The 20,635-nt window shown below is 31.9% G+C and overlaps 1 protein-coding gene across 1 annotated transcript; it reads right to left on the bottom strand.

The window, feature by feature from the left end:
• Positions 1 to 987: 987 nt before the first annotated feature.
• Positions 988 to 20,145, bottom strand: LOC133185430 (uncharacterized). The gene is made up of 15 exons (XM_061320627.1): positions 19,917 to 20,145; positions 18,776 to 18,906; positions 18,376 to 18,505; positions 17,102 to 17,170; positions 16,789 to 16,901; positions 12,346 to 12,430; positions 11,145 to 11,399; positions 10,935 to 11,029; positions 10,576 to 10,692; positions 10,156 to 10,216; positions 9,155 to 9,265; positions 6,175 to 6,239; positions 5,983 to 6,054; positions 3,417 to 3,586; positions 988 to 2,852 (listed from the first exon to the last, which is right to left on the bottom strand). Exons 1-15 carry the CDS (start codon positions 20,124 to 20,126, stop codon positions 2,737 to 2,739), a joined length of 1,800 nt encoding a protein of 599 aa, XP_061176611.1. The 5' UTR covers positions 20,127 to 20,145; the 3' UTR covers positions 988 to 2,736.
• Between the last annotated feature and the right edge of the window lie 490 nt (positions 20,146 to 20,635).

Raw genomic sequence — 20,635 nt, 5'->3', positions numbered from 1 at the left:
GTAGAAAAAAATGTCAGTTTTTGGTCCCCGCCTTTCGTAATATTTAAAATTTCAAAACTTGATTGCACATCTACGGGACACCACCTGTCATATTCCAAAAGAGTAATTGGTTACTGCTTCAAATAAAAGAAGAGTTTAAGGAGGAAGAAGAAAGTTTGCCAGACAGATGGACAGACCTATACCTGAACTTTAAGAAATTGCGGGTATAAAATTAGATGCCTGATACTCATTGATCAGAAAAAATCACTTCAACTCACTTCACTATATTAAAATTTATTCACATTTTAAACACCCAAGACCAGAGGGAACCAAAAGTCTCTGATGAGACTGTATCTCTACTGGTTTGTACTTCAAGAGAAAAGTAGCACTTGGATTTGCAACTATGCACCAGCAATAACTAGAATAATGGTCCTTTTTTGTGGCAAGATTTATTGCAATCAAACTAAAACTGTAGAAGGAGAAGCCTTTTTCAAGACTTTAACAGAACTTTCTATTTTTAGTAACCATTCATGAAAATAGAATAAACCATAAAGAGAATTACATGTATGAATCTCAGTGTAAAGTACTTGCATGCTAAGTTATAATAAAATCACACTAAAACTGTAGGAGGAGTAGTGTTTTGAAAGTATTTCATAGAAATTTTTTTTGAGTAACCATGCCAACACTGTTCATCAAAATCAAAACCTTTAAAAAGAATTATGTATCTTAGAGTAGTATACATGTGTGCCAAGTAATATTGGAATCAGACCAAAACTGTAGGAGGAGTATCATTTTGAAAAATTGTTTACAAACAGATGGATGGACAACAGACACCTTACTATCGCATAAGCCCATTTAATCTCTGACCAGCAGGCTGCAGAGCTAAAAAAAAAGTAATACTTCATAATTCAAGTTATTCTGTACAAATAAACAGAGAGATTACGATTGACATAACTAAAATTCATACATGTATATCTCACAAAAAAGATACAAAAAAAAATCCATGAATGATGTATCAAATTTTATTTGATCCCATTTAGCACACTTCGTGAAAAAAAACAAAAACAAAAGTATCTCTTAAGTGAACAGCCAGAACTCTTTTTAAATATGCTGACAATTCAAGACAACTAAAAACGGAATCTTAAATCTTTTTAGAATTTCAGAATGAAGCAATAACTAACTGACCAGTCAGCAAAGGCCTGCAGAGGAATATCTATCTAACAGTTGGATTCAAGGTATGAGATAATGTTGCCTTGCTAAAAGAAAAAAAATTAAAAAATTAAAATACATGTAAATGAAAAAGAATGTTACCGCTATGTGATGACATTAGAGAATATTTCCTTATTGGCAAAACTTTTTTTTTAATCCTAACTTCACTGTCTCTTAAGATTTATTTTGTCCTTGTATAAGTTTGCAATGTACCGTATAAAGAGTATCTTAAGTTAATTTTTTTTCAAAAATTGGATCCTTAGAATTACATGTATATATCTGTTCAATCAATTGTGTGTTTAAACAGAATGTAAAATTAAAATTAATTTTTTTTTTTTTAAATGCAAGCCTTCAGTGAATGCAAACATCAACAAGGCTTTACTTAAAAACAAATATCACTTGCAGACAGAGGTGTTAATTAATTTTAAATAAGAGGAACTGCAAGCACTGAACTCACAAAATAAAACCCCTAGTTCCCATGTGAGTATAATGGGAAAGTCCATTTTTTGCAATGGGAAACCCCAAATACATGTATCTGTCCAATCTAATTGTAAAATCGGAGGTGCACAATGGCCCTATGACAAAGTAATAAAAATTCTGTGAGGGTCTCATTAAATTTTAGTAAGTTGTATAGGAGGAGTTGTGGATAAGAGATGGGTACCCTCTAATATTATACAAAGAATGGCAGTGTGCAGTTTTTGTTCAGAGATGTAAAATAGGTGCACAATGGAGCCATGTAATAAAGATTCTGTGAGAGTCTCATTTAATTTTAATCAGTGGTTTTAGAGAGTTGCAGATAAGAGATGGGTACCCTCAATGTTGTAGAAAGAATGGTTGTGCCCATGTTTTGCTATGAGAAATCCAAAATATGTCTCATCAAAATGTAAAATAATAAGTGCACAATAGCACTGTGTAATAAAGATTCTATAAGTCTCTCATTAAATTTTATTCAGTGGAGTTGCAGATTAAGAGTTGGGTAACCCAAAGTGTTACATACAGATGGACACCCCCATCACAGGGGGAGGGGGGATAAAGATAAAAATTAGACTCTGGATTTTCTGCAATAAGCAAAACAATTGATACCAGGGGACTTACTGCAGCTGTCATCCTTTCATATAGTATAAAAAGAAACATTTTTAACCATTACCTCTCTTTAGCAATTCATTCTTTCATAAGTTTAGGAATCTTCCTCTCCCCATCGGATCATTCCAGAAGACATACAGAATCAATTTTCAACCAACATATCAAATAAGAAAATAATATGACAAAAATTAGAAAAGTAGTTAGGGAAAAAAAAAAGAGGAAATATTTAGATGGACAGAATTGCTGATGGACAGACAGTGATTACTATACTGCACCTATGACAATCTGCGCAAGCCCTAAAATTGAATATAAACAGTTCTCTATAACTTTCATAATTGTTGATTTGGAATTTTAGATAACAAAAACAAATAGAAAAAGCAAAATAAATAAGGAAAGTACACATATTCTTGTCACAGAAAAGGTTCAAGTATAATCATGTTCCAAACATCCATTTCCTATAGCTTCTTAGGATTCGAGAGTGTCTTTGATATATTCATCAACTTTTTGTGCTAGAAATTTTAGTGGCACAGACCCACATCTTAGAACCACGGAGTGGAATTCCCTGACATCAAATTTGTCTCCTTAAAATAAAAAAAAAACAGATTGCAATATTCAGTTATTTATATCATGTATGTGATGAGACACCACAAAAAATAGAATATGAAAAAGAGATAAAAATGAATTTCTTTCATGTGTAAAATATATGTTTATATATATGAAATCCAAAAATATCACAGAAATTCAAAAGGTTCAAACTGTGTACTGAAAAAAATCTTTTAGAATTACAGCTCCAGTTCCACGGAATTCTCTTCCTGTGTATTTTAAACTATTTTTTACTTTGAAGGACTTTGAAATACAAAAACAATCAAACCTCATTATCTCGAACTTGATGGGACCGAGAAATTTTTTTTGGAGATATCCGAGGGTTCGAGATATCGAGGGTAAAATACTTAAGAAATATGTGGTTAGGACTTTGACATGTCCATGGTATTCAAGATATCCTTGTTCCAGATACCGAAGTTCAACTGTACCCGTATTAATACTTAGCAATTTTAAAATAAGGTGTTGTTTTTTTTTGTTGTTTTTTTTTAGGAAATTCTATGTATGAGTGACTGAGCATTATCAAGTTGTCTGTGTTTTATTACCTAATGCTAGACTGGCTTTCTGTCTTAGCTGTTTTAATACGATTTCACCTATCTTATATGCACACGCTTGTCCTGGTAAGGTAACATATCTTTTAACCTCAATCTCCAAAGTGTTCACATCCAAGAATGTTTTTTCTACCATGTAATTCAAAGCCTCCTCAAATGTCCATCTTAAAAGAAATACTTGAAATATTTAATACCATTAACCATTACCATTACCATTAGAACAATCACACTTTCTGACTTAAACAGTACATAAAAACAAGAGGCCCAAGGGCCTTAATAGTCACCTGAGTATATTACAACACTGTAAAGAATCGATAGAAGTATATAAAATAAACTGAGAAAGATGAACAATGTTGCCCAAAAGCAAGAAATATAATGATAAAAGATCAACAACATAATTAGTCTAGCACTCCTTAAGGTCAAGATCTAGTAAATGCAAGATGCCTACAGATTTTTCAAATTTGAGAAACGAGTTCTTTTAATGATCCTTTACAAATATAGCTTGCAAAAATAGGGTGTTTCGGAACATAATTTTTTGATAAACTAGACGAAAAAACATATTTTAAACTGCAGTTTTTAATGAAAAAAGAAGAAAGCCAGGTATAAATTTTGGAGTTTTTTCCATCTCAGATAAAAGAAATGTATCAATATTGCCTATAGCCTCTCAGAAAATGGTTTTTCATTTCCTCTTAACCTCTACTTCAAAATGATATTAAATTGAATATAGATATCTGGGTTACTTTTGACATGATTTCAAATTGAATACATTGAAAATGCTTCATTTGCTACATTTCTTTTACAGTACAGGAAAAATCAAGCTTAAATCAATTATGACGTCATAATGGATCTAGCACCAAAAAGACAGTCTAAAGTCATTTACTAGATCTTGACCTTAATAAATCCTAATCTAGATCTATTTATTGCCTGTACCTGCCCCCATTTGTAACCTAAACAAAACATTAGTGCTTATCACTACTGGTAAACCCATCTCATTCCCCTCACATTGGCCTTTCTTGGTCTTTGAAGAACATTTAATATACAGAGATTGAATGATGAACTAGGCCGCTAATAAAACATCAATACTAATAATGATATTTTTTATTAGATTGAATTAATTGCAACTATCTGTCAAGCTTGTGAGACATGACACTCTGCAATTCGTTTGCTGAAATATGAAAAAAAATTATATCAAATTAATTTTGAAAATAAAAGGCTGGTCATCCAGTAACTACATGTATGTATTTTAATTTGACAGTCTATCAATTGCAATTAAAAGAGTTAGAGAACAGATCTTTAATTCTTAATTCTTCTGCCCAATTCCCTAATTCTTCTGCCCAATTCCCAGGAGATACAGATAACACCTGCTTAATCAGAGATGTGCTAACAGCTACCACATTGAACTCATCAATTAATCTTTAACTGGATAAATGTCAACTCATCAAGGGATGAATGGATTTACACTATCTGCTGTGTGATGCACTGTTAATTCTGCATTTTTGTAGGAAATCCCATTTTGGAAGAGGCTCCCTTGCTCATCATAACTTTGCATTTAGTAGGTTTGCTAAATATACAGGGAAAGAGGAGTAAATTTTTCAAGAATTTATGCATTTCACTATATGAACTAAGAGCCCAATCCTAACTCTGGAATTCCCTGATCCTGTGGCTATGAATTTCACAATATTTGTAGAGGGTTTAAGGACATATGCAACATAGTTTGAACTTTATTGTCTTTTCCCCTGGAGTTGAAGAGTTCCAATACTTAAAGGAACTCTGTGCTACATTTTAATGTCTATATATGCTGTTGAACACTTCTTCTAAAACAAGTTTGGATAAACAAAACATCTAGAATATATGTTTAGAAATTTTTGTATATTTTTCTTTGAATTATACAAGAACTTTCATCAACTGATATCTTTTCAAAACCCCGGTAATGCATTGTTGATTTTTTGTCTACAAACATTTGATGGCACTATAATCTTAAATTAAGAATATCTTGAAAAATTATCAGTAGGTAAGGTATGTTGCATATGTCCTTAAGGCTTGTTACAATTATGCTAACAGTTTGACTGCTTGATGTCCAGGAGTACAGAAGAAGACTATTAAAGATAGCACCAATTTTGATGGTTTTAGTCCCACCCCCTCAGGCTCCATGGGGGTGGGAACCATGATATTCACAATTTTTGTTCCCCTTCATTTATACATACTTATGCTGAAATGGTTGAAATTGGTTCAGTGGTTCCAGAGAAGAAGCTGAAAATGTTCAAAATGTTAAACAATGCACAATGCACGTTGCATGACGACGGACAAATATATTCTCAGGAAAAGTTGCATGTTTGTGTGAAAGACTACTATATTTTTATTTATGCCATACCCCTTGCATAACTTTGTTGAATGGTTTCCAATAAGGCATAACGTTTACTTCGAACAACATTGAACACTGAATATATTTCTTTTTCATAAACAAGAACAAAATAATGTCATTTTTGTAAAAAAAAAAAATATTTTTGCTGCAAGGGACATTTCTTTTGTAATTTATAAGCTGTACAGTGTGATCACCTACCCGAATGCATGGATTCCTGTATCAACTACAAGACGAGCAGCTCTCAAAATCTCTCCACAGTATCTTCCAAACCTAAACAAATGAGCATATTAAATTACAGATCTAGATGTGGACTAAACTTAACAATAGAACAAATGCTAAATTTTACATAAAACATCCCCATCTTTCATTTACGGTTGCTCTGTAACTCACAAAGTGTAGTTATCCTCGTATAATCCAAGTTCCTCTCCTAGGTATTCACAGTACAGTCCCCAACCCTAAAATCAACAACATTTCTCTAAATATCATATATATTAAGATTTTAAAAATTAACATTTCTTACTAGATCTGTATTTTGGACGAAATTTGAAGTAGTGTTTGTGTTATAACAAGAAAGTGATTTTAAACCAAGTCGATCTATCAATTTCTGATATTTTTCTCTTCTCCAAGCAAATATATTGTAGATAACCAAATTTTTGTGACATTTTATTTTTGTAAGGCAGTTATTTGACATTTATAACCAAGACAATTTTTTTGTGAATTTTGGTTCTGTTGTATATAATCTTTAATAATACAATACTGTAGAAGCAATTTTTGTTGGGATAAAATTTTGTTGATTTGTGATCCAAAAACTGTTTCTTAGGGATTTAATTTTGTTGTTTAAAAAGTAACTATATTCAATATATAGCAGTATAAAATTTTGTTTGAGATTTAATTTAGTTGATAATTGTTACCCACAAAATTAAATTAAATCCTCAGTGAACAATCTGATTTTACAGTACACATGAGAATGAAATTTTCACGAGGAGACAGTTTCGAGTAATTATGCTAAAGATAAAGTTCCCTTGAATAAAAGGTGATTTACAGTATGTAATGTTATAAGCAAAGGCAAGGTAGAATGTACTGCTTCTTTATTGATATTTCAAAAGCTTTCTACTGTGCACATTCTTTGGTATACACCATTGAAGCAAGGGGTCAGTACAAAATCTTACTGATCTTAAAGTCAATGTCTTCCCAACTGACTTCATGTGTTAGATATCAAAATTCAGAATCATTTTTCTGATTTTTTTCCATGTAATATAGGTACTAGACATGGTTGCACATTAAGTCCTCTATTATTTTTCATGTTTATTAGTGAACTCACATACAGTGTAATTATAAGAATCAGTGGAATGTAAAGGTATTTATATTGATGAAACTCTTACAAATATTATGCAGTTGTGTTGTGCAGATGTTGTGAATTTTGCAGATACTGTTAAACATTTACAAATCAAATTCAGTTATTAGAAAAACTTTACAATAAGTATGGTTACAAAATTAATTTATTGAATATCATGATGTTAAATTAAGAATGTGTAATGATAAGGACAGAGAATCAGTTTTGGAGGAGGAATTGAAATTGTGCTGGGTTTTTTTTAAATATCAAGGGTATAGATTTTGTACAATGTCATGGGAATGACAAAGAAGTCTCTCAGGGTGTCTGCAGAAAAAGCATTGTTTACTGTCTATAACTTTATGAAGATGTTCAATGTATCCTTTACACAAGTTTTTTTTTTTTTTTTTTTGAAACTAATGAAATAATGAAAAATAAAATAATGAAAATTTTCAACAAATAGGTTCATCTCCAATTAAGGTGCAGTATGTTAAGAGATTCGCTGCATTCTGATTAAAGCAATATGTAAATTAAAAATATCTTTATCATTAAATGCAACACAAAACTTGTATGGAGGATGAAGAGCACTTTGTTGGAGATTGTGAATTGTATGTTGATATTAGATCATTGCCAGGTTGTAATTATATCAAAACACTGAAGGTATCGTAGGGATACTGTGAATATCTTCAAGTAAATATGATAAGGATATTGTGAATATAATTATTTAAGGAGGTGATGCAGCTTTAAAAGATATTGCTTAATTTACCTTTTTGGCTTTTGAAGAGAGGAAAAGAGCAAGTTTTTGGAAAATGCATTCTCTGTCAATTGTAAAATCATAAATTATGTCTGCTCATTATATTCGTGTCAACATATGCTTGATGTCCAGAGTAAAGGAGATTTTTTAAAAGACTACATTAGTTTAATTGTTTTGGTCCCACCCCTTGGGGGTCCCAGGGAGACAGAGATCATGAAATTATCAATTTTTGTCCCCTTCAGTCTTCACCTATAGACGCTATTTACTAAACTTGGTTGAAATCAAAATTCTGTGGTTCCAGAGAAAAGGATGATAATGTTCAAAAATTTCAACCAATGGATGTTGCACGATGCACAAAAACAGAAAAACAGACAGCAACTATAGGTCACCTGAGTGTCTCAGGTGATGGCTATTCCAGTAAAAAATCTACCATACTCCAGAAAATTTCATTGAATTTATTTTTTTTTCATACAAGGACCTGGAATAAAATTTTATTTGTTGTGAAAATTTTGGTAGGGATTTTTATGTAATGTTTTTATATAAACTTTAGAAAGATTATGAAAATCTTGTCATAAAATTTTACAGTGAAATTTGTCTAATTCAAATGTTGTGCATTCCAAAATCTTGTCTAATATGATGTCAATCTGTAAATTCAATGACTAAAATGTTGTCTAATCTGTAATGTTGTTTAATCTGGCCAATTTTTATGGGACCAGCGGTGTCTGGATTAGCCAAGTTTCACTGTATTATAAAACGTAATGATCTTATATCTGCAGGTGTTCATTTATCATTTCCACTTATTACTTCAGTATACAAGGCTTCAAAAATGACGTCTTGAAACAAGAGGAAGTAACCGAAAAATGAATCCAACCTGAGATTCTACTTGTATGTTCTCTTTAATGCCAGTTTGAATTTCCTCTAAATATTTAAATGCCACCAATGTGAACTCAATTGAATTTTAAAGGGGGAAAAAATCTTATGATAATTTTTATTAACTCAAACAAGCAGGGTTAGAAGAGATTTCTGAAAGTAGTACAATGGATACATGTAAATTATCCATCTGAACAAACCACCCAAGAATCAATATATTAATAAGTATCCTAATAGATAGAAGAGTATTTTTTGGTCCTCCAGGGGTTGGGTTTTTACTGGAATAGCCCTGACCTAATAAAATACTTAATAAACCAATAAATGTGTGTTTTCTTACAATCTCCAGTAAAAGTTTATATCTAATATAATACATAAGAAATTTCATAACCTTCTGTATATTTTTTATCTACACAAACCTCTAAATATGCAGTATACATTGGAAATCTAGAAGGTACCCAAGCGTAATTCAAGTCCTCGTTTGCTCTCCTAAAAGCATGGAGCTCTTTCATTTCCATGGAAATCATTCCCTAAAAGTCAATTATAATAAAAAAAATTTAAATATGAATTTCACACAAGTACATTTTCCTTTCAATTCCTTTAAATTAATAAATTAAGCTAAATAAGATAAATTTCATCTGGAGAAGCCTTGAAAGCTTTGCATTTTTCTACTTGATTTTATGAACAATGTCAATACCCACAAAGTATCACACTTCATTAAGTCTACTTGTATGAGAAGAATAGAATATTGTACATGTATTCCTTTAATCATTCAGAATCGACTTTCAGAAATATGGAAAAATGAAAAAATCTTGATGATACCATTTCATTGAACATTGACAGGCATGCATTCAAAGCACTCAAAACTGCAACAAAGGCAGAAAACAATATAAAAGTCTAGTACATGTACTACAATTTCACTCATATTTTAGATTTTATTTTCATTTATTTTTCATAATAAATCCTTTTCCTGGAAAATTATGATGAACATTTAAATTAAAAACTAGTATACATTGTTTCTAGTAATTTTTTTTTTTATTGAAATCAAGATATTTATCATTGGATTACCTATGGATTAATGATTTAGACCACTACTGAAAATGTGTTAATGGACACTGAAAAAAACAATACTGTGGAATCACCATTGTTCATGGGTAACCAAAATTTGACTGGTTTGTGGGTACGTAATTTGGTGTTTAACTTGCAAATTTTATAAAGATAAATAAATCAAATATGCTAAAATGTATGTGGGTTTCAAAGTTCATGGGGACAGTAATTCATGAATAAGGGCTACCCATGAAATCCACGAACATTGACCCCCCATGAACAATGATGATCCTACAGTACCCTCTCCCTGACCACGTGACACACCTAACTTACATCGAAGTGTCTGATTTCATATATTATCCCAGATACTGACCTGGAAATGATGCCCAGGTTCTCCTTCATGTAAACATAATGCTGGTAGTTCATATTTTGGACTGAAAATAAATTATACAACAATTACTAATTTGTAGCAAGTTTATAGAAATTAGCATTCATGTACTGCAAATGTGGAATTTACAAGTTCTCATTGTGTGAATTAGAAGCAAACACATTACACATGGGTGTAATTTCTGCCATAGCAGGCTTAGGCACTGTTAAAACTGAATCAAATATGATTAAAGGCATCTTAACACTGGGAATATTTACAATAAAGTTATATCACAAACATGTATTTAGCAAAAACTTCCCCAACGTAAATTTCCACGTTTCCAGTGTACATTGATTAAGAATCAACATTGTGGATAAACAATTAATGAGCACTGTATGAGCACAGTAAGTATTTTTTATCACATACTTTACTTGTAAGTTAGATGTACTGATATAGTACACACCAGGTCTACTGCCATCAGGGGAGCCATTGAAGTAGAATGCCACAGGACCATCATCCATCAGAGGTGGAGTGGGCTCAATTCTAATGTTTAAAAAAAAAGGAGAGTATATCTTAATCTTTTATTTTCCTACCATAATCTTTTTGCTGTACAGATAAGAACAAGCAAGCACAATTGTACTACATTTCTATGGAATCCTTATAGTACAGTTGTATTTGTCTTATGATGGTCAAACAAATAACACCTGTTTAAATCACAAATTCATAATCTATTCCAGATGAAAAGACAGAGAGAGAGAGAAAGACAGATAGAGAGAGAAATTTACTTCAGCCTTGACTTTGGAGATTCTTTGAATAAAAGTGGTAACTTTGGTTGAATTTGGTCAAAACATATATGCTTGACATAATCTATGAGCTCTTCCTGTAACAAAGAAGGAACACAAGTATGAGAATGGCAGAGAATGAAAAAAAACAAATATATATCAAATATGCTTATATCACCAAGAATTCCTGTGTAATATATAAGATAAACATACAGGGGTTTTACAATGAAACTCATCCCTTTTGGAAATGTCTTCTTTAAACTTCCTAATGTCTGTTCCAAAGCCTTCCTCCTGGGTAATCTTATGCATCGCCTGTGTGATTCTCTCTACCTCTACCTTACCAATGTCAAACACTTGTTGGGGGGTCATTGAGAGAGACAGATGGAACTCCAGACAATCCTGATACAACTCCTCCCCATTAGGGAGGGAGTAAATGGATATATCAGTACGCAAGTACTTCATGTAATCCTAAAATGCAACAGAACAAAACAATGTATATCTCTCCTGAACTCCACACATGAAAACATGCACATTTAAGGGAGCCGACTGGGGTTTTATTGTGTGAAAACTACTATAGAGAAACTCTTTAATTTTATACCATATGTACCTTACATTGACTTCAGTATACATGCCAAGTTTAGTGAAAATCTACCATCTGGTTATTTTTTAGGGACCATCTCAAAATACAGGTACATTTACTATAGGATTATATAGGAAAATACCATTTTTTGGCACTTCGGAGCAAATTATACAAATGCTACTATAGAAATTTTGCTCAAATTATATTATTTGATGGGTAATACTATACTGTACACTTTATGCAAGAAGCACAAAATTCTACCGTCTAGTTTTCAGAAGGGGTATCTCAAAATGTCAAAATTCATGATATTTTCCTGTTTTTATGGAGTACAACAAAACAGATTTACATAAAAAATAATAAAAATGATTTTGAGATTCTCAATTTCCTTTGTTTAAAATTTCAAGAGCATCCATTTCATACTTTTTATTTATGACATTATTAACAACCCCGCTTAAAGAACTTCGGTTATTCATAACGTCAAGAACACACTATTATGACATCTATCTACCCATCATTTGAAAAATCATTTAAAAAATCAGTTTTTAAAAAATGTACTTATTAGATTTTTTAACATGAGATTTCCTAAATTTTTTAATTTTTATCAATTATGTAAAAATAGTTGCTTTAAAAGAGTAAATACGCATTATTTTACTATGCTGCACGAAGTATGTCGCAATGAAAACCCCCATCAGCCGCCTTAACAATAATTTTTTTTTTCAAAATATGACATTTTTCATCATAAAAATAAAGTCAAGAATAAAAATTGAATTTTCATATAAAGGACTTAAGTTTGAGAGTAATTAGATGTACCTTATCCTAATTATATGTACGTACATTTTCTATATATTCGGCCAGTTCTTTAAATGCTGGTCTTACAACATTTTGGACAATCTCTTTTGCTTCTGCTAAAAGTTCATCTCTGAAATAAAAATGAACAAAAATATAAAAATTGAAAATATTCTCTTGCCTCCTGCTTTCAAAAAACACAGGTATGAAAGATTACAAAGCTCACCTTGACAAATATTATCTACAAGTCTGCAAAGTCTCATTACCAGTTAACAATTCTGTTAAACATGTAATTAGTTTACATTCCTACATGTATGTACACTTTTATAGATTTCCTATTGAGTCCCCAACCTACCCCCTGGGCCATAATTAGAACAAATTTAAAACTGCACTACCTGACGATACTTGAATATTAATATAACAGATTATGACCAGCTGCTCAGGAATAAAAAAAAAATGTAATTTTTTTCCAATATACTAGCTCTCATGTTAAATTTTGATCTCCTTTTGTGACCCCAACCTATCCCAAGGAGGCCATGATTACAAACAGGAGTTTACATTATCTGAGGATGCTTGATATTATTATGACTTAAAGTTTTTTTTATTTTTGGGAAGAAAATTTTGAAGGATGTTTCTTTATATATTCCTTCGTAAAACTTTTATTTTAGCTACTATTATGGCCATACCCTACCTCCCATGCAAAGAAGAAGTTGAAAATGTTAGAAGTTAACAAACACACTACTGTACAGGTGACAGACAGACAGAGACCAGACACTCTTCGATCAGAAGACCTCACTTGAGCCATTGGCTCAGATCTGCTAAAAACTGTAGGGGGAGTAGCATTTAAAAAAAGCAATTTTCTTTATTACAGTTCCTGTATCATTCACAGTGCTCTAACCAATCACAGTTCTGCATTTATCTTTTACTGTTTAAAATTACTCTTTTTTGTTTCTTACCTGATTATGAAGCAAGTACAATTCAAGGAAAAAACCAGAGATATTCCAAATATAAATCGGTCATCTTGCAATCATTGTGCATTCACTGATTGTGCTCACTCTGTTTAATAAATGGACACTAAGTTGCGTTCAGCATTCATACACCATTTACTCAGTTAACTCATCATTCAAAAGGGAAAGTAGAAAATTTTAGGGACTTCAATTACCATGGCAACACCATGTAGCCAGTAAGAAATAAGATCATAACTTTAGGAGCAGCATTTTGAAACTAGAAAAATGTCCATAGGACACAAATGCCCTGCCAAGGGTATATTAGTAATGCAACATAAAAATTTCTATTAGTGTATGAAGTTTGATGAGAATATTTTGAATAGTTTCTTTAAAATTGATATTGAAATCTAAAAATTGGATATAGACGATAAATTCTCACCAAATTATGTATATAAGTGCAAAAGCTTACATAAAATATCTTAAATGGTTTCTTATAAACTAAGCAAAATGCAAATTTAAGAAAAGTGAAATCAAAGTTCAAGGTCAAATGTTTTTGATGCAGTTGAATAACTCTCCCTAATACGTATTAGCATATTAAGTTTGAAAAAAAAAAATATCTTGAATGATTTATTTGAAACTGAGCTAAACACTAATTAAAGAAAAGTGAGGTCAAAGGAAAAGTCTAGGTCAAAAAAATGTTGATGCAATTGAATAGCACACTTCAGTATGTATCAGCATATGAAGTTTGATAAAACTATCTTGAACAGTTTCTTTATAGCTGAGCTACACACTAATTTATGAAAAGTGAGGTCAAGGTCAAAGGAATAGCTCTCATCAGTATGTATCAGCATATGGAGCTTGATAAAAATATCTTAAATAATTTCTTTGAAACTGAGCTTATTATAAATGTAAAGTGGAAAGATGGAAGGGCAGATGGACATGACAAACTCTATATTCATGGCAGGGCATAAACAAGAGGCCCATGGGCCATAATGCTCACCTGAGTCAATATGGCCCTGCTGTTCTTCATCAGCAGATTTCTTCTCCTATATATTCATATGTAAAGCTTTGATCGCCTGTTCTAGGCATACCCTTGGGGAGGTCATAATTTGAACAAACTTGAATCTACACTACCTGAGGATGCTTCCATATCAATATGACTAATCATGGCTTTGTTGTTCTTGAGAAAAATATTTTTAAAGATATTTCCTATATATGTTCTTTTGTAAAACTTTGATCACCCATTATGGCCCCACCCTACTACTGGAGGATGCCTTGAACAAACCTGAATCTTCAATACCTGGTGATGCTTCCATATCAATATGAATAATCATGGCTTTGCTGTTCCTGAAAAGATTTTTAAAGAATTTTCCAATATATTCCTGTGTTAAACTTTGATACCCCATTGTGGACCCACCTATACCCCCAGGGGTCATGATTTGAACAAACTTGAATCTACACTACCTGAGGATGATTCCATATCAATATGACTAATCATGGCTTTGTTGTTCTTGAGAAGATTTTAAAAGAATTTTTCTATATATTCCTATGTAAAACTTTGATACCCCATTGTGGTCCCACCCTTCCCCCTGGGGTCATGATTTGAACAAACTTGAATCTTCACTACCTGAAGATGACTCCATATCAATATGACTAATTGTGGCTTTGTTGTTCTTGAGAAGACGATTTTTAAAGAATTTTCCTATACATTCCTATGTAAAACTTTGATCCCCCATTGTGGCCCCACCCTACTCCCGGGGGTCATGATTTGAACAAACTTGAGTCTACACTACCTGAGGATCATTCCATAATAATATGATTAATTGTGGCTTTGTTGTTCTTGTGAAGAAAATTTTGAAAGAATTTTCCCATATATTCCTGTGTAAAACTTTAATCCCCCATTGTGGCCCCACCCTTCCCCCGGGGTCATGATTTGAACAAACTTGAGTCTACACTACCTGAGGATCATTCCATAATAATATGATTAACTGTGGCTTTGTTGTTCTTGAGAAGAAGATTTTTAAAGAATTTTCCCATATATTCCTATGTAAAACTTTAATCCCCCATTGTGGCCCTATCCTTCCCCTGGGGGTCATGATTTGTACAAAATTGAATCTACACTATGTAATAAAGGTTTCACCTAAGTTTCAACTTTTCTGGCCCAATGGTTTTTGAGAAGAAGATTTTTAAAAGATGACACCACATTTTCACCAATTCTTAATTATCTCCCCTTGGAAGAGAGCATGGCCCTTCATTTGAACAAACTTGAACCCCCTTCACCCAAGGATACTTTGTGGCAAGTTTGGTTGAAATTGGCCCAGTGGTTCTGGAGAAGAAGTCGAAAATGTAAAAAGTTTACAGACGGACAGACAGACAGACGACGGACAAAATGTGATCAGAAAAGCTCACTTGAGCTTTCAGCTCAGGTGAGCTAAAAATGTTTACAAAAACAAAGACAGACAGATATATCTTAAGGTCAAGATCTAGACAATGAAAGGTGCTTACTTAATTTTAAAATTTGAGAAATGAGTTCTTTCAATGATCCTTTAGAAATATAGCTTGGTAAAATAAGGTGTATCGTGACATAATATTTAGGAAACTCAATGAAAAAACCTATTTTAAACTGGCACTTTCAATGCAAAATGAAGATTAAGTATGAATTTCAGAGTTTTTTTTTCATCTTAGAAAAAGGAAATGTATCAATATTGCCCACAGTCTCAAAGAAAACGGTTTTTCTTCTTGACATCTACTTTAAAATGAAATAGAATTTAATATAGGTATCAGAGTTACTTTTCACATGATTTCTAATTCAATGACATGAAAATGCTTCATTTTCTACATAATTCTATTACAGTCGTAAAGTATGAGTAAAGTATACTTAGATCAATTATGACTTCATGATGGATTTAGCACCAAACAGACGGCCTAAACTCATTTACTAGATCTTGACCATAACAGAATAAGCTCCTCTAGTTTTCATCCTGTTCAGCTACAAATGATGTCAAAAACAAATAGACAAGTTTCATAGTTTAAAGTGATAAAATATGCTCTGTGCAATGACAAAGCAGTGAAGTTTTAAAAGGCCATGTGAGAAAATTATCAACAACAGATGTATTTAATGGGTATAATTTTTAGTGGCAACACATAGCCTTAGATATGGGATATACATGTATTCCAAATCTGAATGCAAATATTCCTCTGTGTTAGGTTAGTAACTGAGGAAAATTTGGAAATTGACAAAAAAACTGAGTCATCTTTACTATAGCAGTACCAATGAATATGAAGTATATCCTGATACTTTCATTATTTAAGATTTTAATTCAGTAAGATTACAAATACAGCTGAACTTTGGTATCCTCAACATTGATGTCTGAAGTACATGTACCTTGTATATGTCAAAGTTAGATGCTACCCATCTATTTTTTCTATGTATTTTTACCTTGGTACCTTGAATCCTTGGATATCTTGAACTCTTTTTCCTCAATCACAACATATCTGAGATAATAAGCTTGACTACATTTCTGTAAGTATTTACTTAACTTACTTTATAGAAGGCTCGATGGATGCGGGAAATTTTTTGTAAGGTGCTAGAAAAACATCTTTTTCTGGGGTAAGCTCAGCAGTAATCATGGTATCTAATTGTTCTGGCACACCTTCCTAAATGATACACACAACAAAATAGACCATTTAGTACAGTAATATGAGCTGAATTTATCTATCATTATTATTATTTCATCTGCCATCTTTAATAGTTTGTACCACTGTTACACACTTGACAGTACTCTGAAAGCTTTCACTTACCTCTTTTTAAAATATTCAATTTATTTGAACTGAAGAAATATATAAATTTTGCTTACTATTGAGTATAGATGGTTAACATGACCATGGTCTACCCCTTCTTTCAGAAGGTGTATACAACTTCTGGCCTACAAGAAAACAAAAACATATTCTACTCACAAAGTGAATGATACGGTAACAAAGTGCTAAAAGTATAATAAAAGTTTAATTGACAATTTATATTCCTCAAATAATTGATACACTGTAGCTGAAACTTTAAATGATAGGTATAATTTTAATCTATATGCATACATTTGTACCTGTCAACTCTCCCAATTTTATCAGGGACCTAGCTACCAGTTTTGAACCTTCATGTCATGTCTCCCAATATTTTTTTTTAATTACTATTTCTACTGATTTTGAAAATATCCAAATTCTTTAACTACTCTGGTTTGTAAAATATCAACAAATCAACATAAAAAATGGAGGCCATGCACTGTTTATTAATAATTGGTAGATAATCTGTTTATGCCTTTGATGACAGGTAATAATCAAGTTGTCAACTTTGCTACCAGATATAATTGAAGCTGTAATAATTTTATTGCTCCTTGTTCTCAATAACTATTATGTAAGAAATAACTCTTACATAGTGATATGTGCTATTTTTTGTATTTGCAAAAGGTCGTGATGCGTTTTCTTCCCCCAGAAAATTTAGGCCATGTCACTGACAGCTGTATTGTATTGTATTGTATTGTTTATTACCAAGAACCATACAGTTCATAGGTTTAAAGTATATACATGAATCAATTTGTATATTATATATATATATTTACATTTGCAAATGTTTTCTTTTATATAACACTATTAAAAGCAATGCGTATCTATATCCGTATAAACACGGGTTCCTCGCGTCATAAACGTTCGACGTAATTTCTCAGTGACGTCATAAAGGGTCGACGCGCAATCAACGGATCAAATACGTGCCGTTGGGTTTGAAAAATAAAACATTTCACGCGTTGAAGATTATAATCAGGAAAACATAAAATATGAATAAGTCACAAATGTAAATATAAGTAATAATGTATCATTTTAAAACATCTATCGGATATAAATACGGGTTGGTACGAGATCAAATTTACCATAAAGCCCTTCGGGCTTTATGGAATTTGATCTCGTGACCAACCCGTATTTATATCCCGATAGATGTTTAAAAATGATACATCATTTCTTAAATAACATTTCATTACCATTTGTACATTAAGTAAAGCAGGATCATAGTAAAGCAGCATTCAAATAAAGATATTATTCACAATTTTAGTGGAACATTTATTGAGATTATATATCACCCACTCACTTTCTTTTCATAACATCTAATTCTTTTATTCAGATTTCTGAAGTCTTCCACTGTTTTCGTTGGACAGGTACTCATAACTTTGGGAGCATCTACATGCAAGCCGTCCATAAAGTTGATTGGAAAATACCAACTGAAAGAATTGCACAAGATATTATAATTCTATCCTTAAGATATCATAATTTTATCCTATTCATCAAAACCATGCTCTCTACTACATTTTCTGGCACTGATAATCATTATAATATCTTCTGATATTTTTTGTTGATATTTTTAAAGTTTCATATATCATTTACATTATAATCATATGCTTTCTATTTTTTTTTATTTGGTTAGCTTTCTTCAACAATGCTAAAACAAATTATGTCTGTGATCCTTGAAGTAAATATTACTATTTCTTAACCACTTATGCTTCATTCCGTCAACAAATGTGTCCATTTGGTCCTTCACGAGTAAAAGTGCATTTCTGGCACGTTTTGATAACTGATTCACTTGAATTTCCTCCGCCTTCTCTAAAAGTTTGGAAACATCTTCCTATAAAATAATACAAAGTCATAATCAGTACATTTCCTAAATGATTAATGCAGTGGCCTACCATGTATTTAAATGATAGTTTCTCTAAGTACTCTATATATATGTTTGAACAAATGTATTTTTAACATGGTTGGACTAAGGGAAACTAATTAACTAATTACTACAATACTAAAAACTAATTAGATTCTCACAGATTCAATATCTCATATTTGATATTCAAATGACCATAATTGTCATTGGCAAGGCACGGTTATCCAAAAGAAAAACATTTTATTAATACTTAGGGTTTTATTTTCCACTTTTAAATGAAGAGTAATCTGCCCCTGAAACATTTATTTGAGAATGATCTCCCATAGATCTAGTGGTAGGTGGTGAAACCCAATATCTATAGGTGTATCTTAATCATTGTTGATAACAAGAAGCAAGTGTCCTTTCTTCGATGATAAGTTAAATGGGTAGATTTATCTCTAAGCAAGAAAGCAAAGCAGTGAGGATTTTTTCAGGCCACTGCATGGGGACACAGTGTCAACAGATAGATTTTGACCACAGCTATGCTGGAGGGGCAATACACAATGTTACATAATATATATATTATAAATATATTATGCTGATAAGTTGTCTAGGTCATATGAAGAAAGCACCAGCAACTAGCTAAAGTTACTGCAAACAAAACAATAACAAATTCATGTCACTGAATATTTTTTTTTTATGAAAAACTTCTTTCTCCAACAAAGTAAAGTTTTTCTAACAAAATAAAGCCAGTGTTAATCGTTTCTTCATTTACAACTATGATAATAATATACGCATTTTCTGTGCCGTGGTCCTCACTGCTTTGCTTTTCATTTTTTAATCTTTTCCAAGGCTAGGTCCTTACATTTTTATGTTCCTGGAATATGACGTTAGTTTTGATATAATCCAAATACCAAAGATCAGCTGTATATTGTAATGTCTTAATATTTCTAAATATTACACACACATTGGGTGTGGTATAGCATGCTTCAAAATTTTACCTCAAATTCCTCGAAGTTGTCTGGGTCGATATCATCCAATAAATGAGAATATCGCTGATCTCCACAGAATGAGGCAAACTCAGGACTTTGACGCATTCTCCATTGCCAAAATTCATCACATAGAGCTCTAACTTTGGCATCCTCCATCTTAAGTAGAAAATTTGCTTTTGGGTATGCAAATAGTCTCTTCGTTATAAATCTAACAATCATAACAGTCTGACATAATGCGAACTAAAATACCCTTCTTCTGGTTCTAGCTGGTATTGACCAACTTCAGGGCAGGCGGTAAAACTAGTACCGCTGAAAGCCGACTGCCCCAGCTGCGGTTTTTTGGTGATATATTACTTCACGCTTTTAGCATTTTTCTATGTTGATCTGAAATTCATGCACACTAGATTAGATTCACCGCTTTTGAACAGATGAAATCTCTATTTCAGTATATAATGCCCAATTGATATGTCCAAATATAATTTGAATTTATTTCAATATTTACATCCACTAAATATTTTCTCCTTGATTTCCTAAAAAGGAAAGTGGTGAAGATAATGAAGACTGATGGATCTATTAAAACATTTAAACAAAACAAACTATACACTAGATAGAACCGGTTTTTAAAAGCCATCTATATTAAATAATTCTCAACCGAGTCTCTGGCTCTTCCATCAATATAACATGCGGATACTTTTTTTTTTTACTTAATTTTCATACTGGTGGCACAT

This window comes from Saccostrea echinata, unplaced genomic scaffold, assembly GCF_033153115.1.
Source record: "Saccostrea echinata isolate AGI-Se365-2 ecotype Australia unplaced genomic scaffold, CSIRO_AGI_Sech_v1 ptg000012l, whole genome shotgun sequence".
In the NCBI taxonomy this organism is placed as follows: Eukaryota; Metazoa; Mollusca; class Bivalvia; order Ostreida; family Ostreidae; genus Saccostrea; species Saccostrea echinata.
Note: the sequence above shows the minus strand (reverse complement) of the source record. Positions and strands in the feature narration are given on the sequence as shown.

Excerpts from the sequence above, each read along its gene's own strand:
- LOC133185430 (XM_061320627.1), bottom strand. The coding sequence starts at position 20,126 with ATGATTGTTAGATTTATAACGAAGAGACTATTTGCATACCCAAAAGCA. Across the intron at positions 17,171-18,375 it reads TTAGATGTTATGAAAAGAAA|GCCAGAAGTTGTATACACCT; the intron begins GTGAGTGGGTGA and ends GTTTTCTTGTAG. Across the intron at positions 2,853-3,416 it reads GAAAGCCAGTCTAGCATTAG|GAGACAAATTTGATGTCAGG; the intron begins GTAATAAAACAC and ends TTTTATTTTAAG.